Here is a 13,294-nt window from a genome sequence, read left to right as displayed (position 1 = left end):
TTCTCCACCATATACACAACACAGCCACATCGCTGTGGGTACATAGCAATAACACCACTGTGTCTGCACAAGCTGCGCCTGCATCCCACCGCAAGGATAATGTCCTGCATGATGTACACAACCACCCCAAAGGACCCGCAGCTACTTTCGCCGCTCCAAAAACTCGCCGGGCGGCTGACGCCGGTGGAGCGCCAGTTCTCCAGAAATCACGAAAGGGCAGATGGTAGGCTTGGCGGGATCCTTTCCGCCCACTCCAGCCAAATCAGGCGTCTTTGTTGCATGACGGTGACTAGCCAATTTTCCTACGACGCCGCTCCAGTGCGTTGGAAGTCGAGGACACCGCATCCCACGTGCGGCAGAATTCTGTATGAGAAAGAAGCAGGAATCGCACCGAGACCAAATGTACAATGCGGGGCGGTCGAATGGTCCCTAGCCTCGGTCCTCTGATGAGAAGGTTCCCTACAGGACCCTGTCGTCGTTGCAGACTGAAAAGAAAGCGTCAAGGCAGGATGCCGGTAGTGATGTATGTTGTCGGAAGACTGCTTTAGGCCACTTTTGTTGAAGGCCACAGGCACCGTAATCATGCTGCTCGAAACCAGCGACATCTTCACGCTGAAGGCCTTGGCCGTCTTGGTCGGGGCCTACTTTGTGTATGGCCTCGCGCTCGCCATCTATCGCCTCTATCTGAGTCCTCTGAGCAAATTTCCTGGCCCGAAGCTTGCTGCCGCGACATTCTGGTAGGTACCTCAAACCAACTCGAGTCCTCAGTTGGAACAGTTGTGGAGGTGGCACCCGCCATCTTGAATCGACTACCAAGCACATATTGACTCAGTATTTCTCTTCTCCCCCAAGGTACGAGTTCTACTACGACGTATGGCTCGGAGGGAAATACATTTTCCACATCAATCAGCTGCACCAGAAGTACGGCCCCGTCATCCGCATCAACCCTCTCGAGATCCACGTGCAGACACCCGAGTTCTACGATGTGCTTTATAGCGGGCCGGGTCACCGGCGGCATAAGTGGTATTACGCTACGCGCGGCTTCGGCGCGGACACATCGACGTTTGCCACGGTGGCCCACGATGCCCATCGAATGCGCAAGGCGGCCCTGAGCCAGTTCTTCTCCATGGGTCAGGTGCGGCAGCTGGAGCCCGTCATCCAGAAGGTCGTCGACGCCTTTATGCGCCGCGTCGACGGTTTTAGGGCCGACGGTCAGGTGCTTAGGATTGATACGGCTTGCAGCGCACTCACGGCGGGTAACGCGAATGACCTTTTTTTATTCTGCTCTTTCATTTTTTCCTCGTTCTTTTTTCAATGTCTTTCCTTCCCGCTGACATGCCCCGAATGCTGCAGATATCACCATGCAGTACGCCATCGGCAAGCCAAGCCGCCTCGTCGAGGTTCCGGACTTCGATCTTGCTTTCCAGGAGTCGCTGCTTGACTCAGGCCGCCAACTCTTCCTGTCGAGACAGTTTCCCGTCCTCCTACGCCTCGTGAGAAAGGCTCCCAGTTCCTTGATGCTGAAGCTCAATCCAACACTGACCTCCTTTTACAATCTACAAATGGTATGCTCCTCCTCCAGATTGCCAGGGCCCAGGTTACCGCACAAAACCAAGAACAAGGCGGACACTGACGCGCGCGCAAAGAGCATCGGTGCCCAGGTAGCCCGTATCCTCAACGGATCGCCCGATGAGCAGCGCCATCCCGCCGCGCACCGTACAATCTTTGTTGAGCTCCTGGACAGCAAGCTACCGCCGGATGAGAAGACTTTTGTCCGACTCGCGGAAGAAGGCGGGGTGCTCATCGGCGCGGGAACGCTCACCACGGCCTGGGCCCTCACCGTGGCCGTATACTACTTGCTTCGGGAGCCCGAATGTCTCGTCAGACTCAAGCAAGAGCTCGCAGCGGCTCTGCCCGGCGCCGATCGCTCGGCAACAACAGCCAACAGGCCGCCAACCAAAGAAGCCCTCCTCCCCATTCTCGAACGGCTTCCATACCTCAACGCTGTCATCCAAGAGTCCCTGCGCCGCAGCTACGGCGTAGCGTCGCGGCTGACGCGCCTCGCCCCAGACGAAGAACTAGTGGTGCCTGGGGGAGACGGCCGGGAATGGCGGATCCCGCCCAACACGCCCGTCTCCATGACGCAACTGGACATGCTTCTTGACGAGGGCATCTTCCCTCTGGCCCGACGGTTCCGGCCGGAGCGTTGGATAGAGAACCCCAAGCTGGCGCGGTTCCAGGTCGCCTTCGGCAAGGGATCGCGGCGGTGCCTGGGAATGAACCTCGCCCTAGCCGAAATCTACCTCGTCCTTGCGGCGCTCTTTGGCCGGTACGGCTCCAGGGAGGTCAGAATGAACGGCGACGTGGGATACCTGGAGCTGTTTGAGACGGACGACAGCGATATTGAGTGCTCGGTGGACGGCTTCCTTCCTCTCCCGAAGAAGGACACCAAGGGCGTGAGGATCAGGGCGCATCCTTGGTAACCACTCCTCCCAATATGCTTGGGCTGAGGATATGCAGGCTTTTTGCTCGGAAGCGTGGGAAATCTTGTCTTCGATAGAAATAGGGGAAATCGTTGACCGGCTTTGAAGTGAACGGTTCCTTAGTACCAGCCGCTGATCTGGACACCGCGCGCAATGCCTGATGCCAGCTTTGGTTTCTGGCTGCGACTCTACGCCGAGTAACTTGAAGGCAACAAGAAACATTGGAAGAAGTGCCGCCTCCTCAAGTTTTGCTTGACATTGAGGCACCTGCAAAGTAGCCCCGCATCCACGATGTCTAAGGCCCTACGTACCACCCAGATATCAGCTCAGTTGGACGCAGGCCGCCGTGTCCGCATTGAATAGCTCCTGGCTTTTTCCTTCGACATCTTACACGCCCACCACGCGGGCATCGCCGGCGCAACTCATTCCGGTCTACGGCACTTTTAACGCCGCTAAACAGTAGCCGATGTCTGATGGGAAAAGTCGCTAACTAATTATCTCACTACGTTAATCTTGGTATCTCTTTTCAACATGCCCTGAACCAACATCCCGTCGGCCTGTCCGTCGTTCCATTATGTCAGGACAACGCTCCTGTGGAATCACTGATTCGTCGTTTTGCGAGAAGGATGCTCTGTCAATTCCTGCCCACTGTGTCCCGATGTCCGATCCTGTCCCGCTGCCAGTGGTCGAAGCTTCTGGTCCGGCCTGAATACCAGGCCTGGATGTCCGACCATGAGGCAATACACCGCACCGAGAACCATACTAAACCGTCCGAGTCAGCAAAACCGCAAGACAGAGAAGAATGAGAGAAAGGGTTTTGAATATCTCCGAGAAGGAAAAAAGACCAGACTTACACTCCTTCAAATGCTATAAAGAGCGGCTCGTCACGAATCAAGTGACCCCTGTAGCCCTGGTTGAGCTCCGCCAGTCGATACGCGCAGCGAATAAGGGTGAACAGGACGGCCACAACCATGAAGCCGAAGAAGAGCTTCAGGCGGGTGGCCGAGTCTCCCCGGGAAGCGACGCCGTCTTGCCAACGCCCCGAGCGCCAGTAGCGGATAAGATAGTCGCCAAAGAAGAAGCAAAAGAGGAGGATGGTGAAGACCTGGAAGGACAGCCCGACGAGGGCGAGATTCACGCCCGTCTGGCTCTGGCCCTTCGTCGAGGTCGAGAGCCCGCCGCCGGCCGCCTGGACGACGAGTGAGAAGAGATCGCAGGGGATGAAGATGTAGTAGAAGAGCTTGGGCTTGAACCGGGACAGGTCAGGCGAGAGGAAGTTGATGGCGAGAGCGAGCGTGATGTAGATGGCAGCACAGTAGTATACCGGCCCTGTCGTGATGCAGACTTTGCGACTGGTTAGTATTCGAAAGTTCCTGGCGGTATTTATCCATGATTGAAAGGAAAGGGTGAAAACTGGAGAGAGGAAAGAAAGGAAACAAACAACAAAGAAGGAAGGCGACTGGAACTCACTAATCTGCAACACAAAAGCCGCAAAGCTGAAGGGGTTGTAGTACAGCAGGACACGGCCGACGTATCCGATGATGGCGTTGACAGCGCCGATAATCATGCAGCCTGTGAACCACCACTGCTTCCACCGCACTCCGAGGTAGATGTGGATCGCGGAAGCGATTGCATACAAGGCAATGAAGGAGATGTTGGCCGCAAGCGAGGGCCGGTAGCCGTACACGGATATCTCCACCGGGCAGATCTGGAGCGTACAGTTGGCGTCAGGGCCGAAGACCACCACGTAGGGCGGTGGCCGGATGGCGCCGGGCGGCAGCTGAACGGTGGACATGATGCTTGCTGGGGGGACACTGGAAGCTGGCTTGGACCCGCCGGGATAACTGGAGACGTTGCGTTGCAGGAAAAGAGGATGGCCTAAGGCTGCTTGGAAGGTCCTGCTGACAGGGGAGTTCGGCAAAGCCGGAGACAGAAAAGATGCAATGGAGCTCAGAAAGAGGCTGCTGGCAGCCTGACACTTTGCCGAGTTTGGTGTTGGGATTGGGCGTGGGATTCCATTTCTCAGGGCTGGCTTAGTGGTGCGGACCGATGCTTAAAAAGATCACACAATCCCTTAAGAGATGGAAGAAGGGAGAGTCTGAAGGTTTGCCCCAGGGCAATTAGCCAAGAAAGAATTACGCGTCACATACTTCAGGGCAGAAGGGAGAGACATCTTTTCATGGAGGGAGCAGTGAAACAGCGCTGGGCCAAGAGGTGTTAGGGCCCCTTCCTGAGAGCTGACGTGCGTGAGCCGTTTGATTGTCGCCGAATGATGTGAGACGGGATCCGGAAGAAACCGATGGTTGGTTGTTGAGGATAGGTTGGGTGCGGCTCGCATTCGCTTATTTTTCCCTTCTTGTGCGGATGATCTTGGCCTAGCCTTAGCAGGCTCGAGTGCACAGTCGCTCGCAACTTGACGTGTGCTGTGTAACACCGCCTACTGCAGCAAGCAAGCAGGTGATATCTGGCCACCGTAACGGCCAAGATATTGCAGTAATATCGATCAACGCTACCTAGATTGTAGCTTTGCAGCCTTTGCTGACTCAATTCCAGGGTACCTTCCCGGTGACTCGGGTAGGTCACCGCCACACGCGAGAACAGAGCAGCTGAGGTTGTGAGAGGCAGCCATTGCCTGGCTCAAAATGGCTTTACCAAAATAAGAATGAGGCGCCTACTTGTCTTTATCGTATGGCTCAAGATAACAATATCCCCAATCATCCCTTCTATAACCACGAGCAGACTCTGCTGATGTTGACAAAGCCGGTACCTAGGTTGTTTCGATAATTGTATCCGACATGTACCTTATGCAGAGTCTAATCGGATGACGAGCGACCCCCAACCACCCCGCCATCATGAGCGCGGTTTGTCTGGTCAGCTGCAGTCTCACCCCCGGCGGCGCGGCGCCGTTTCTCTTCGAGATCGGCAAACTCGACAGGGTGCCGCTTCCACGCGCCGAGACACGCAAGCAGGCCCGCGGCGCCGAATCCCAGCATGACTCGGTTCTGCAGGTTGAAGGCCTCGCCGTACACCTGTGCCGTGTCGGCTGCCTCCTCGGGGGTGAAGTCGGCAATCGCCGTGGTCGAGCGCAGGAGCGCCGCAATCTTCTCGGGGGGGAGCACCGCGCCGAGGTCGGCGAGCAGCCTCCGCGTCAGGACCGCCTGGCCTACCGCAATGCCGATCAGGCCCCCCAGCACCCGCACTTGCGTGATGGCGCTAAACGCCACGCCGCTGTCCGCTGCGTCGACCTCCATGCGCAACACGATAGCCAGGCTGCTCAGCGTGAGACCGAAACCCAGTCCCAGCACAACCTGGTAACCATACTGCGCGGCGCGCACCTCGCCTGCCGCCGTGGGCAGCGTCGACATCAAGCCGAGACCCACCAGCTGCAGTGCCAGCGAGCCCGCCAGGATGTACCAGCTGATGTTGCGCCGGGTTGCGATGATGCCACCCAGCCCGGCGCCCGTCGCCGACAGGATAAGTAGAGCGAGCATGCGGATGCCTGCATCGATCGGGGATAAGCCGTTCTGCAGTTGAAAGCGCTGGGGGAGGAAGATGATGGTCATCATGAACGGAAATCCGGCAATGAGGGCGGTCCTTTATGCCTCTTGTTAGACCACACACATAAGGAGAATGAAAGCAGGCCAACGTGTGGGAGGAAGGCAGGTTGTGCAAACTTACAGTAGGGCAAACCCCGAGACGCGCCTGGTAGCAAGGTGCACCGGGAATAGCGGTAACGTCTTGAGCTTTCTGTTGCTGTTCCGTTTTTCCGAAATGTACCATTCCCAGACCCCAAAGGCCACAAAGGCGACGCCGGCAACGACAAAGGCTACCACGACGGGCGGGCTGTTCCACGAGTAGGCGAGCCCGCCCTCCTCGAGTCCAAAGGTCAGCATGACGGATCCCGCCAGGGAGAGCACCATGCCTGGGTAGTCAATGTACGACACAGCTTGTCGTTTTCGCGACAGCACGCCACTATTGACAGGAAATATCCACAAGACCAGCGCGAGTATCGAGACGCCTAGTGGGACACTAGGAACACACAGTTGCGATTAGCTGTTTGTCCTGTGGACAAGAGGACAAGTACACTGCCCCAGCGACTCAACAACGCACTTTAGATAGAAAATCCAGCGCCACGTGGTGTGCGATGTGATGACACCTCCTAGGATTGGCCCCAGCAGGCTTGACAGAGCAAAGATGGCGCCCATGAGGCCGGACGAGATGCCCAGGTAGCGGAGCGGCGTGATCTCGGCCATGACGCCCATGGCGAGGCTATAGACCCCGGCCCCTCCGATGCCCTGGAACGCTCGAAATATGATGCTAGATCCTCGGTCAGCTCAGGTCTGTCATCCCCCAAGTGAGGTGTTTCGACTGTCTCCTATTCTTACAGTTGAGTCATGGTCTGGGCCAGACCGCACGCGAGCGAGAAGGCGGTGAAGATGATGATGGAGCCGCAAAGCGTGCCTTTGCGGCCAAACATGTCGCTGATGCGGGCGAATATAATCAGAAATCCTAGTTGGGACCGCAACGGGCACCACCGAGTCAGCTCTAGCCTGCCGCGGTCGTTCATCTTGGGAGCTCGAAGCATGCCAGACCAGTATACGTTATCAGGTAGGACGTCGCCACCCAATTCGACTTATCGTACCCGCCGAGGCTGGACGAAATGGACACGAGCGCCGTGGCGATGATAGTCGTCTCGAGGCTGGAGAGGAAAAGCCCAGCGCAGAGGCTGCGGGAAGAACGGCTCTGATTAGGACCATGGTTTGGGACCAGACCCGGAGGAAGATCTGCTTCTGTTCGGCCGGACGGGTGTATTCTCACCAGGCAATCGTCACCCATAGCCGCCAACCAAATATCGGAGTCAGTTTGGCGAGCTCGAGCGTTTCACGCCCCAGGTACTCCCGGCTCAGAGGGGTGAGCTCCTGCCCGGCGGCGACAGTGAAACTTGGAATGTCATCTCTGCCATTCTGCGCGCTCGCCGCAAGCAAGTCCTGCTTGGGGGTATCCGTCTGCTGGGAGATCGACATCGAGTCAAGAGTTTCGGATTTGAGTTTCGCCATGCCGTTTAGCACCAGTTGCTTGCTGTCCACGGCTTGGTCCGCTCGGGCACCGCAAGCGGATGACCGGGAGCACAAGATAGCGCTGGGCCTTGCCGGCTCGAATTCACGTTATAGACCGCGCAGCCGCCATCGGATTTCCGGCACGCCCGGCAACCCGGGCTGTGGCGCATGTAACGCCGGTCATCGGCAGTACTAACGTATGAGGGACAGTTACGTCCCTGCTCAGCTTCCTTCAAGCGTTGAATGTCCCAAGAAACCTCCTCTTGGCAACATGCGACCAATTCAGGTTGCTGCATTAGATCTAAGGTGCGTTAAAGTCTCCGATTTATAAGTCGCCGGAGCTCACCCAGTCTGGGTATACGCGTAATATCGCCAGGGCATCGAGAGCTCAAGCCAGTCAGCCTGCTGCCACTAGCCGAATTCTGTAACTTGTAGGATTTTGTTCGAAACTTTGTCGGTCGAGAGGACATTCTATTTCCTGTAGGGTCTGTAGGCTCTCGTCCAGAACTGGTTCAGACCAATAGGGAGCATAAGATCTCAATTTGTGGATTGCATGCTCCTCATCCCTCTGGCCCCCATTGGTTGAAATGAGCGACAAAACTTTTGGATCGGTTGAGAGCTTACGGTAAGTCCCGCTACGGAAGCGTAGCGTAGCGCCGCTAAATGGACATTGGATACCTGGTAACAGTAACTCCATTGACCTCTTTGAGCCTTAAGACTCGGCACTACAAATACCTCCAGTGTCATACGTCACGACGGTTAATAAGGTAAGTTACGGTCGTGTAACCACCCACTGAAAGGCACAATTGCTGTGTGGGCCCACGTCCACCAGTCTTGCAGGCGGCCCAGATAATCTGTTGCCGCCCAAACTTTGTGCCGCATTTTGGCTCACTCGGGAATCCAGCAAATCTAAACACCCTCGGCTCATGCTCCACTGAGCTTCTCCATCAGCCTGAGCTTACGTTCCACAAGTCAGCCAGCCCAGCCACTTCTTCGCATAGCAGTGGACGCAGGACATTGCCAAGATCGCCGGGTTCGCGGTACGGTTGTTCCCCCACACTCACACCATCTTCCTCAAGAGCCGTCGAAGCTAAAAGGAGTCTCCATCGGGCCGGGAATCTATTAGCTGACCACCACCAAATCCTTAGGCAGCCGATCCGTACCTTGCCTTAGATGGCTATCGGCCGAATCCTACGACCATACCCCAACCAGCGGCCAGACCGGCATCCAATGATCTAGATGACACGGGATTAAGAAACCCAAATGCATGCAGGTTACGGACACAGTAAGGACGAGTGACCGGGCCGCAACTCCAGAGTCTGGTCCGCCTGAAACCTAGGTATATGGAATATGGAGTATACTCGATTGGGCTTACACAGGCGATAATCAGGTTACACGGCTCTGGCGAGCTGTGCCTGTCAACTTTGGCCGACGCCCAGCCTGCAGTCCGGTAATCCCGTGTGCAGCTGTGCCGCACATTGACATTGGTAACCGCATGGGGCTGTTGCTCTCTCCATGTCGCTCTTCTCGTATGGTCTGTGACTAGAACATGCCTGCGGCCAGGTCTCCTACAGCTTTCCCAGCGTGCGACTATGTTACAGGTTGGTGCTGCACGTTGGTTCTGTACAATTGGATGCTGCAATTTGGTACTGATGTTGGCATGTGGCACTGTGGCATGGCGCTGCCTGGCAGTGCAACGATGATGTTTTACAAGAGGATAAACAAGGGGCCGTGTGGGACAGAGGTTAAAGATGGAGGTGCACGCTCCTACATTGGATGGCTAGATGGTGCTATGACACAGATCAGCTTTGCATAGCAACAAGTTCCGCAGCATGGACCGGGACATTGTTCTGCGAGATGCCTGCGATGCATGTCACCGCCGGAAGATGAGGTGCCCGTCCGAGGGCGCCGGCGCCTGTGCGAACTGTCGCCGGACTGGGCAGGTGTGCCAGTTTAGCCCCAGAAGCGAGATGGGACGGCCGCGGCTCAACAACCGCGCCGGCAAGAGAGATCAGCAGCGCAGGACCGGCAAGCCAGCCAACACGCATACGCAACCCCGTGCCAGCTCGGCGGTAGCAATTACGTCGACGACCACCGCTGCCGCGCCCGAAGTGGCCGTGGGGGTAGCACACTCCGCCCGGGAGGACACGGCACCACTTTCCCGCACGGATCGAGACCCCGTGTATCGGATGGAAGAGACCCAGACAGAGACAAGAGCAATCCAGGAAACCGGCAAAGCTAAGCATCTGAACGTGGATGCGACAGATGGGGATGCCGCCATGATGGAGGGAGGGGTCTGGGACCTGGCCTCGACCGACGCGCCCTCCTCTTGGGGGAGCGGATTGATGGAAGGACTCTCGACCTCCATCCCCGACGCACATTCGTAAGTATTATTGATATCTCTTTCTCCAGTTCGGTTCACAGGGCCATGCGAGAGGCTGCTAGAGAATTTAGGAGAGTTTGGGGACCGCAAATGAAGGAACTTGAATGCTAACGCCGGTGACCTATCCCATCGCAAGATTCTGCGATTCCTGGGTACCTGATATGTCGCCGTCCGCAACGTCAATGGCTCTCTACCACCAAACACTCGCCACATTTGCGCGGTTCGACGAACCAAATCAAACAGCTGCGTCACCGCGCCCCCATAGGACCTCGGACAATACTACCAATGCCGCTGCCACGTCAAACAGCCCCACCCTGGTGCTGTGCAGTAATCCGACGACATCCTCGTCGAACTCGCCCTCGCTGTTCCGTGATGTTCGGCCGTCCTTCTCAACAGACAGTCTCCTTGACGCGTACTCAGAGCTCTCACACATTCTGTACGCTTTGCGCAAGTTTTCGAGCCCTGCGGTTGCCCAGATAACCGGGTCCGAGTGTCTCCCACTTACCGGTGGGAACTGCAGCTCCAGCAAGCAGCAAACCCCATGCCAAGCACAACAGCATAGAACCCTAGACAAGGCCTTCTTCATGGTCTCTTCCCTCTGTGACATCATTAGTTGGCTCGCCAGCAGCCCCCTGCCACCGGGGAGCAGCGAGTTGCCGTGTCTCATGCTCGTGGCATCCGTCAGCGCCACCGTGGTGGACATGTACCGCAAGACAGCCGAGGTGTTCATGGATGCCGCATCTCGCCCGGCACCGCCTTCTCGTTATTACCCGCATCATCAGCGGCAGCATCTCTCTCACTCCGGGCAACAACAGCAGAGGCACCGACCGGAGGTGCTGACGCCAACGTCACCAGCCGACGCCGGAAAATGCCCAATCGGTAGCAGTGCCAGCAACGGCAACGGCAACGGCCACGACAGGGCCGGGAGTGGGAGCACTGGAGAAGCGAATCCCAGTTCGGTGTTATCTCTGGGTGGCACGCAGCAGCATCTGCAGATGGTCTCGGACGCGACAATCATGGAGCTGCATCTGGCACAGCTGCAGAAAGGACTGGCGATGCTGCAAGGGACCGCTCACATCCTGGCAAAGGAGCGGCCGCCGCGGCAGCATCAGCAGGGGAAGAAGCACTATTACGAAGATGACGTCTCTCGGGCCGGCGGTAACGGCGACTTTAAGAGCAACACTTTTGATGACGACTCCCAGACGCTGGCTCAGCTGGAGCAGGTTCGTGCTACCCTCCGGGAGTTTGTGGATGAATGGCGGCATCGGATGCAGTGATGTACTTAGAGGCTGGATTATGCCCGGTCAATTAAAGCACCAGGAGGAAGGTTCTCGAAAGTACTATAGAGGCCGCGTACTGCGTTATAAATAAGAGGTTGAAATTCTATCTCGGCCAAAGAAAGCACGGTACGCACCGTAGACCTGCAGTCGTGAAACATTCAAAAAGGGCCCATTCATCCTTCCATTACGTCCAGATCATCAATCCCCAGCTCAAATTGACAAACCGCTGGTTGAATCGGTGCCGTATTGCCGAACTAGACCACCACTTTTTAACTCCTTCCTCTCAGCACCGAAATAAGGACTTCGAAACAGCGGCGGAGATGGCATTGGCCGCCTTACGCGCAAACAAGCCGTCACGCGGCAGCTCGTGGCCCCTCTCATGACTTACCACCACCGCGTCGTCGCAAAGCCCCACCAAAGCACGGCTCTGCGGCACAAATGGATCCCGCTCGCCGAGGATGTGGACCGTGGAAATGGGAATCCGCAGCCGTTCGCGGTCCGGGTGGTACCTTCGCAGCGGGAGCTCGCCCGGCTCCGGGCTCGTGATGTACCCGTTGACCTTGGTCGTTTCCACGTGAGTTATTCCGGGGACAAAGTCGCGCACGCTGACGGCTCCAGTGAGGGGGTCGATGGCGGTGTAGTACTTGATCCTGCCGTCGTCGCTGTTGCAGTCGAGGTCAAAGGGGAGGCTGGCGCACGTGAAGATGGCGACCCGGAACAGGTCGGGCGCGCCCGGGTCTGTCCTGCAGCGCTGCAGCAGCATCGAGGCGATCAGGGCGCCGCCCTGGGAGAAGCCAAACACGCCGTCGAACGGGCCGTCCTCTTCCAAGACCTCCTCGACGAGGTCGTAGGCCGCCTGCAGCTGGCTGCGCGTTGGTTTGCTGTAGTAGCAGAAGAAGGGCGGCGGGAAGATGTCGGCCACGCCGTGGGCTGGCTCGCATTCGATGGCGCCGTCGACAAAGACGAATTCGTGCTCTGCGCCGAGGTGCCCACGGATCGGCGCTAGTTGGGCCTCGTATATTTCCGAGTTGGTGCCCATCCCGTGGAGGCAGAGAAACCGCATGTTGTGCTGTCCTTGAGGGCGTCTGGACGATGGCGGGAAATGAAAGATGGAATTACTGCCAGACGGGGAAAGATGAGCCTGTGCAGGTATTGATTGAGGTATCAGGCAATTGAGGAGCCTAGGGGCTTGGTAGGGAAGCCGACTTCGATACAACTGGCACCAAATCAAGAAATGCCAGTGAAAGAAATGAAGACATGACGACAGCCCGTACTTTGACTTAATCGGATTTCATTTTTCTGGATCCCTATAATAATCGAATCACTGCACGTCTGCTTACCTATTTAACGCCTGTTCCGTTCGGTAGGTACTGGGGGATAGATAGCCTTGCCCTCTCCCCGACCCCCGGTCCGGCGATTCTTGATGGGATTAACCTCGGTGCCTAGAATTAAGGTACCTCGACACCTGGAAAGTTTCCGTGTGTAGCACGGGAATGGGCGGTTCGGCGACTTTTGTGCTGGAGCTCACTTGGCCTCCATGCGGGGAACGCGGAGCACACACCCACGGGATGAAGAACCGAAACTCAATTTCCTCAACCGAGAAGCACTGACCAGAGAGACAGAGAAACACGCGGTCCGCGAACAGGAAGAACTCCGCAACCGACTCGGGACTAGCTTCAGCCTCAAGCAGGGCGAAGTACAATACAATACAATACGATTTATTGACGCCCGGTGGATAACCCGAAAGGGCAACTATTACAATCTGACTATACATATCCCAAGATATGTCCTGATCTCGTCGGAGCCCATACAAAGTTCATTCTAGTTCATGTCCTCTCTTATACGATTCCTCTGCGGATTCTCTTGGGTTAGTAGGGTTGTAAGTAGGCTGGCTTGAAGGCGATTCTCCAAGTGTTCAACGTCCTATCTTCGGCGGCTGAAGCGGTGCCTGCTGTCCGTGGCACGAGGTGAGGGGTGTGGGTTGGGTGTGTTATGGTGGGTTGGGTGGTTTAGTCGGCTTGCGGTTGGTTCGTGTCAAGGCGCCCTGTGGCCATTGCGAACCGTATGGTTGCCCGAACGGCTGCCATGTTG

General features: G+C 56.8%; 5 protein-coding genes across 5 annotated transcripts; 2 read left to right on the top strand and 3 right to left on the bottom strand.

Annotated features, from left to right (window-relative positions):
* The first annotated feature begins 38 nt into the window (after positions 1-38).
* On the top strand, positions 39-2,741 carry N657DRAFT_715919 (cytochrome P450). The gene is made up of 4 exons (XM_062797474.1): positions 39-737; positions 853-1,256; positions 1,354-1,565; positions 1,647-2,741. The coding sequence occupies exons 1-4, from the start codon at positions 526-528 to the stop codon at positions 2,481-2,483; spliced, it is 1,665 nt and encodes a 554-aa protein (XP_062642048.1). The 5' UTR covers positions 39-525; the 3' UTR covers positions 2,484-2,741.
* A 105-nt stretch (positions 2,742-2,846) lies between these two features.
* On the bottom strand, positions 2,847-4,744 carry N657DRAFT_651454 (RTA1-domain-containing protein). Its single transcript, XM_062794168.1, has 3 exons — positions 3,954-4,744; positions 3,338-3,827; positions 2,847-3,245 (listed from the first exon to the last, which is right to left on the bottom strand). Exons 1-3 carry the CDS (start codon positions 4,276-4,278, stop codon positions 3,083-3,085), a joined length of 978 nt encoding a protein of 325 aa, XP_062642047.1. The 5' UTR covers positions 4,279-4,744; the 3' UTR covers positions 2,847-3,082.
* A 457-nt stretch (positions 4,745-5,201) lies between these two features.
* N657DRAFT_606442 (MFS general substrate transporter) lies at positions 5,202-7,584 on the bottom strand. Its single transcript, XM_062790220.1, has 6 exons — positions 7,302-7,584; positions 7,076-7,209; positions 6,869-6,992; positions 6,594-6,800; positions 6,162-6,512; positions 5,202-6,077 (listed from the first exon to the last, which is right to left on the bottom strand). Exons 1-6 carry the CDS (start codon positions 7,538-7,540, stop codon positions 5,297-5,299), a joined length of 1,836 nt encoding a protein of 611 aa, XP_062642046.1. The 5' UTR covers positions 7,541-7,584; the 3' UTR covers positions 5,202-5,296.
* A 1,493-nt stretch (positions 7,585-9,077) lies between these two features.
* N657DRAFT_403505 (uncharacterized protein) lies at positions 9,078-11,343 on the top strand. Its single transcript, XM_062787200.1, has 2 exons — positions 9,078-9,923; positions 10,060-11,343. Exons 1-2 carry the CDS (start codon positions 9,373-9,375, stop codon positions 11,198-11,200), a joined length of 1,692 nt encoding a protein of 563 aa, XP_062642045.1. The 5' UTR covers positions 9,078-9,372; the 3' UTR covers positions 11,201-11,343.
* Positions 11,262-12,598, bottom strand: N657DRAFT_651448 (uncharacterized protein). The gene has a single exon (XM_062794167.1). The coding sequence runs from the start codon at positions 12,264-12,266 to the stop codon at positions 11,487-11,489; it is 780 nt and encodes a 259-aa protein (XP_062642044.1). The 5' UTR covers positions 12,267-12,598; the 3' UTR covers positions 11,262-11,486.
* Positions 12,599-13,294: the final 696 nt, after the last annotated feature.

The sequence above is a fragment of the Parathielavia appendiculata genome (genome assembly GCF_033297405.1).
Source record: "Parathielavia appendiculata strain CBS 731.68 unplaced genomic scaffold N657scaffold_52, whole genome shotgun sequence".
Lineage (NCBI taxonomy): Eukaryota > Fungi > Ascomycota > Sordariomycetes > Sordariales > Chaetomiaceae > Parathielavia > Parathielavia appendiculata.
This window is presented reverse-complemented; position numbering and strand designations above follow the sequence as displayed.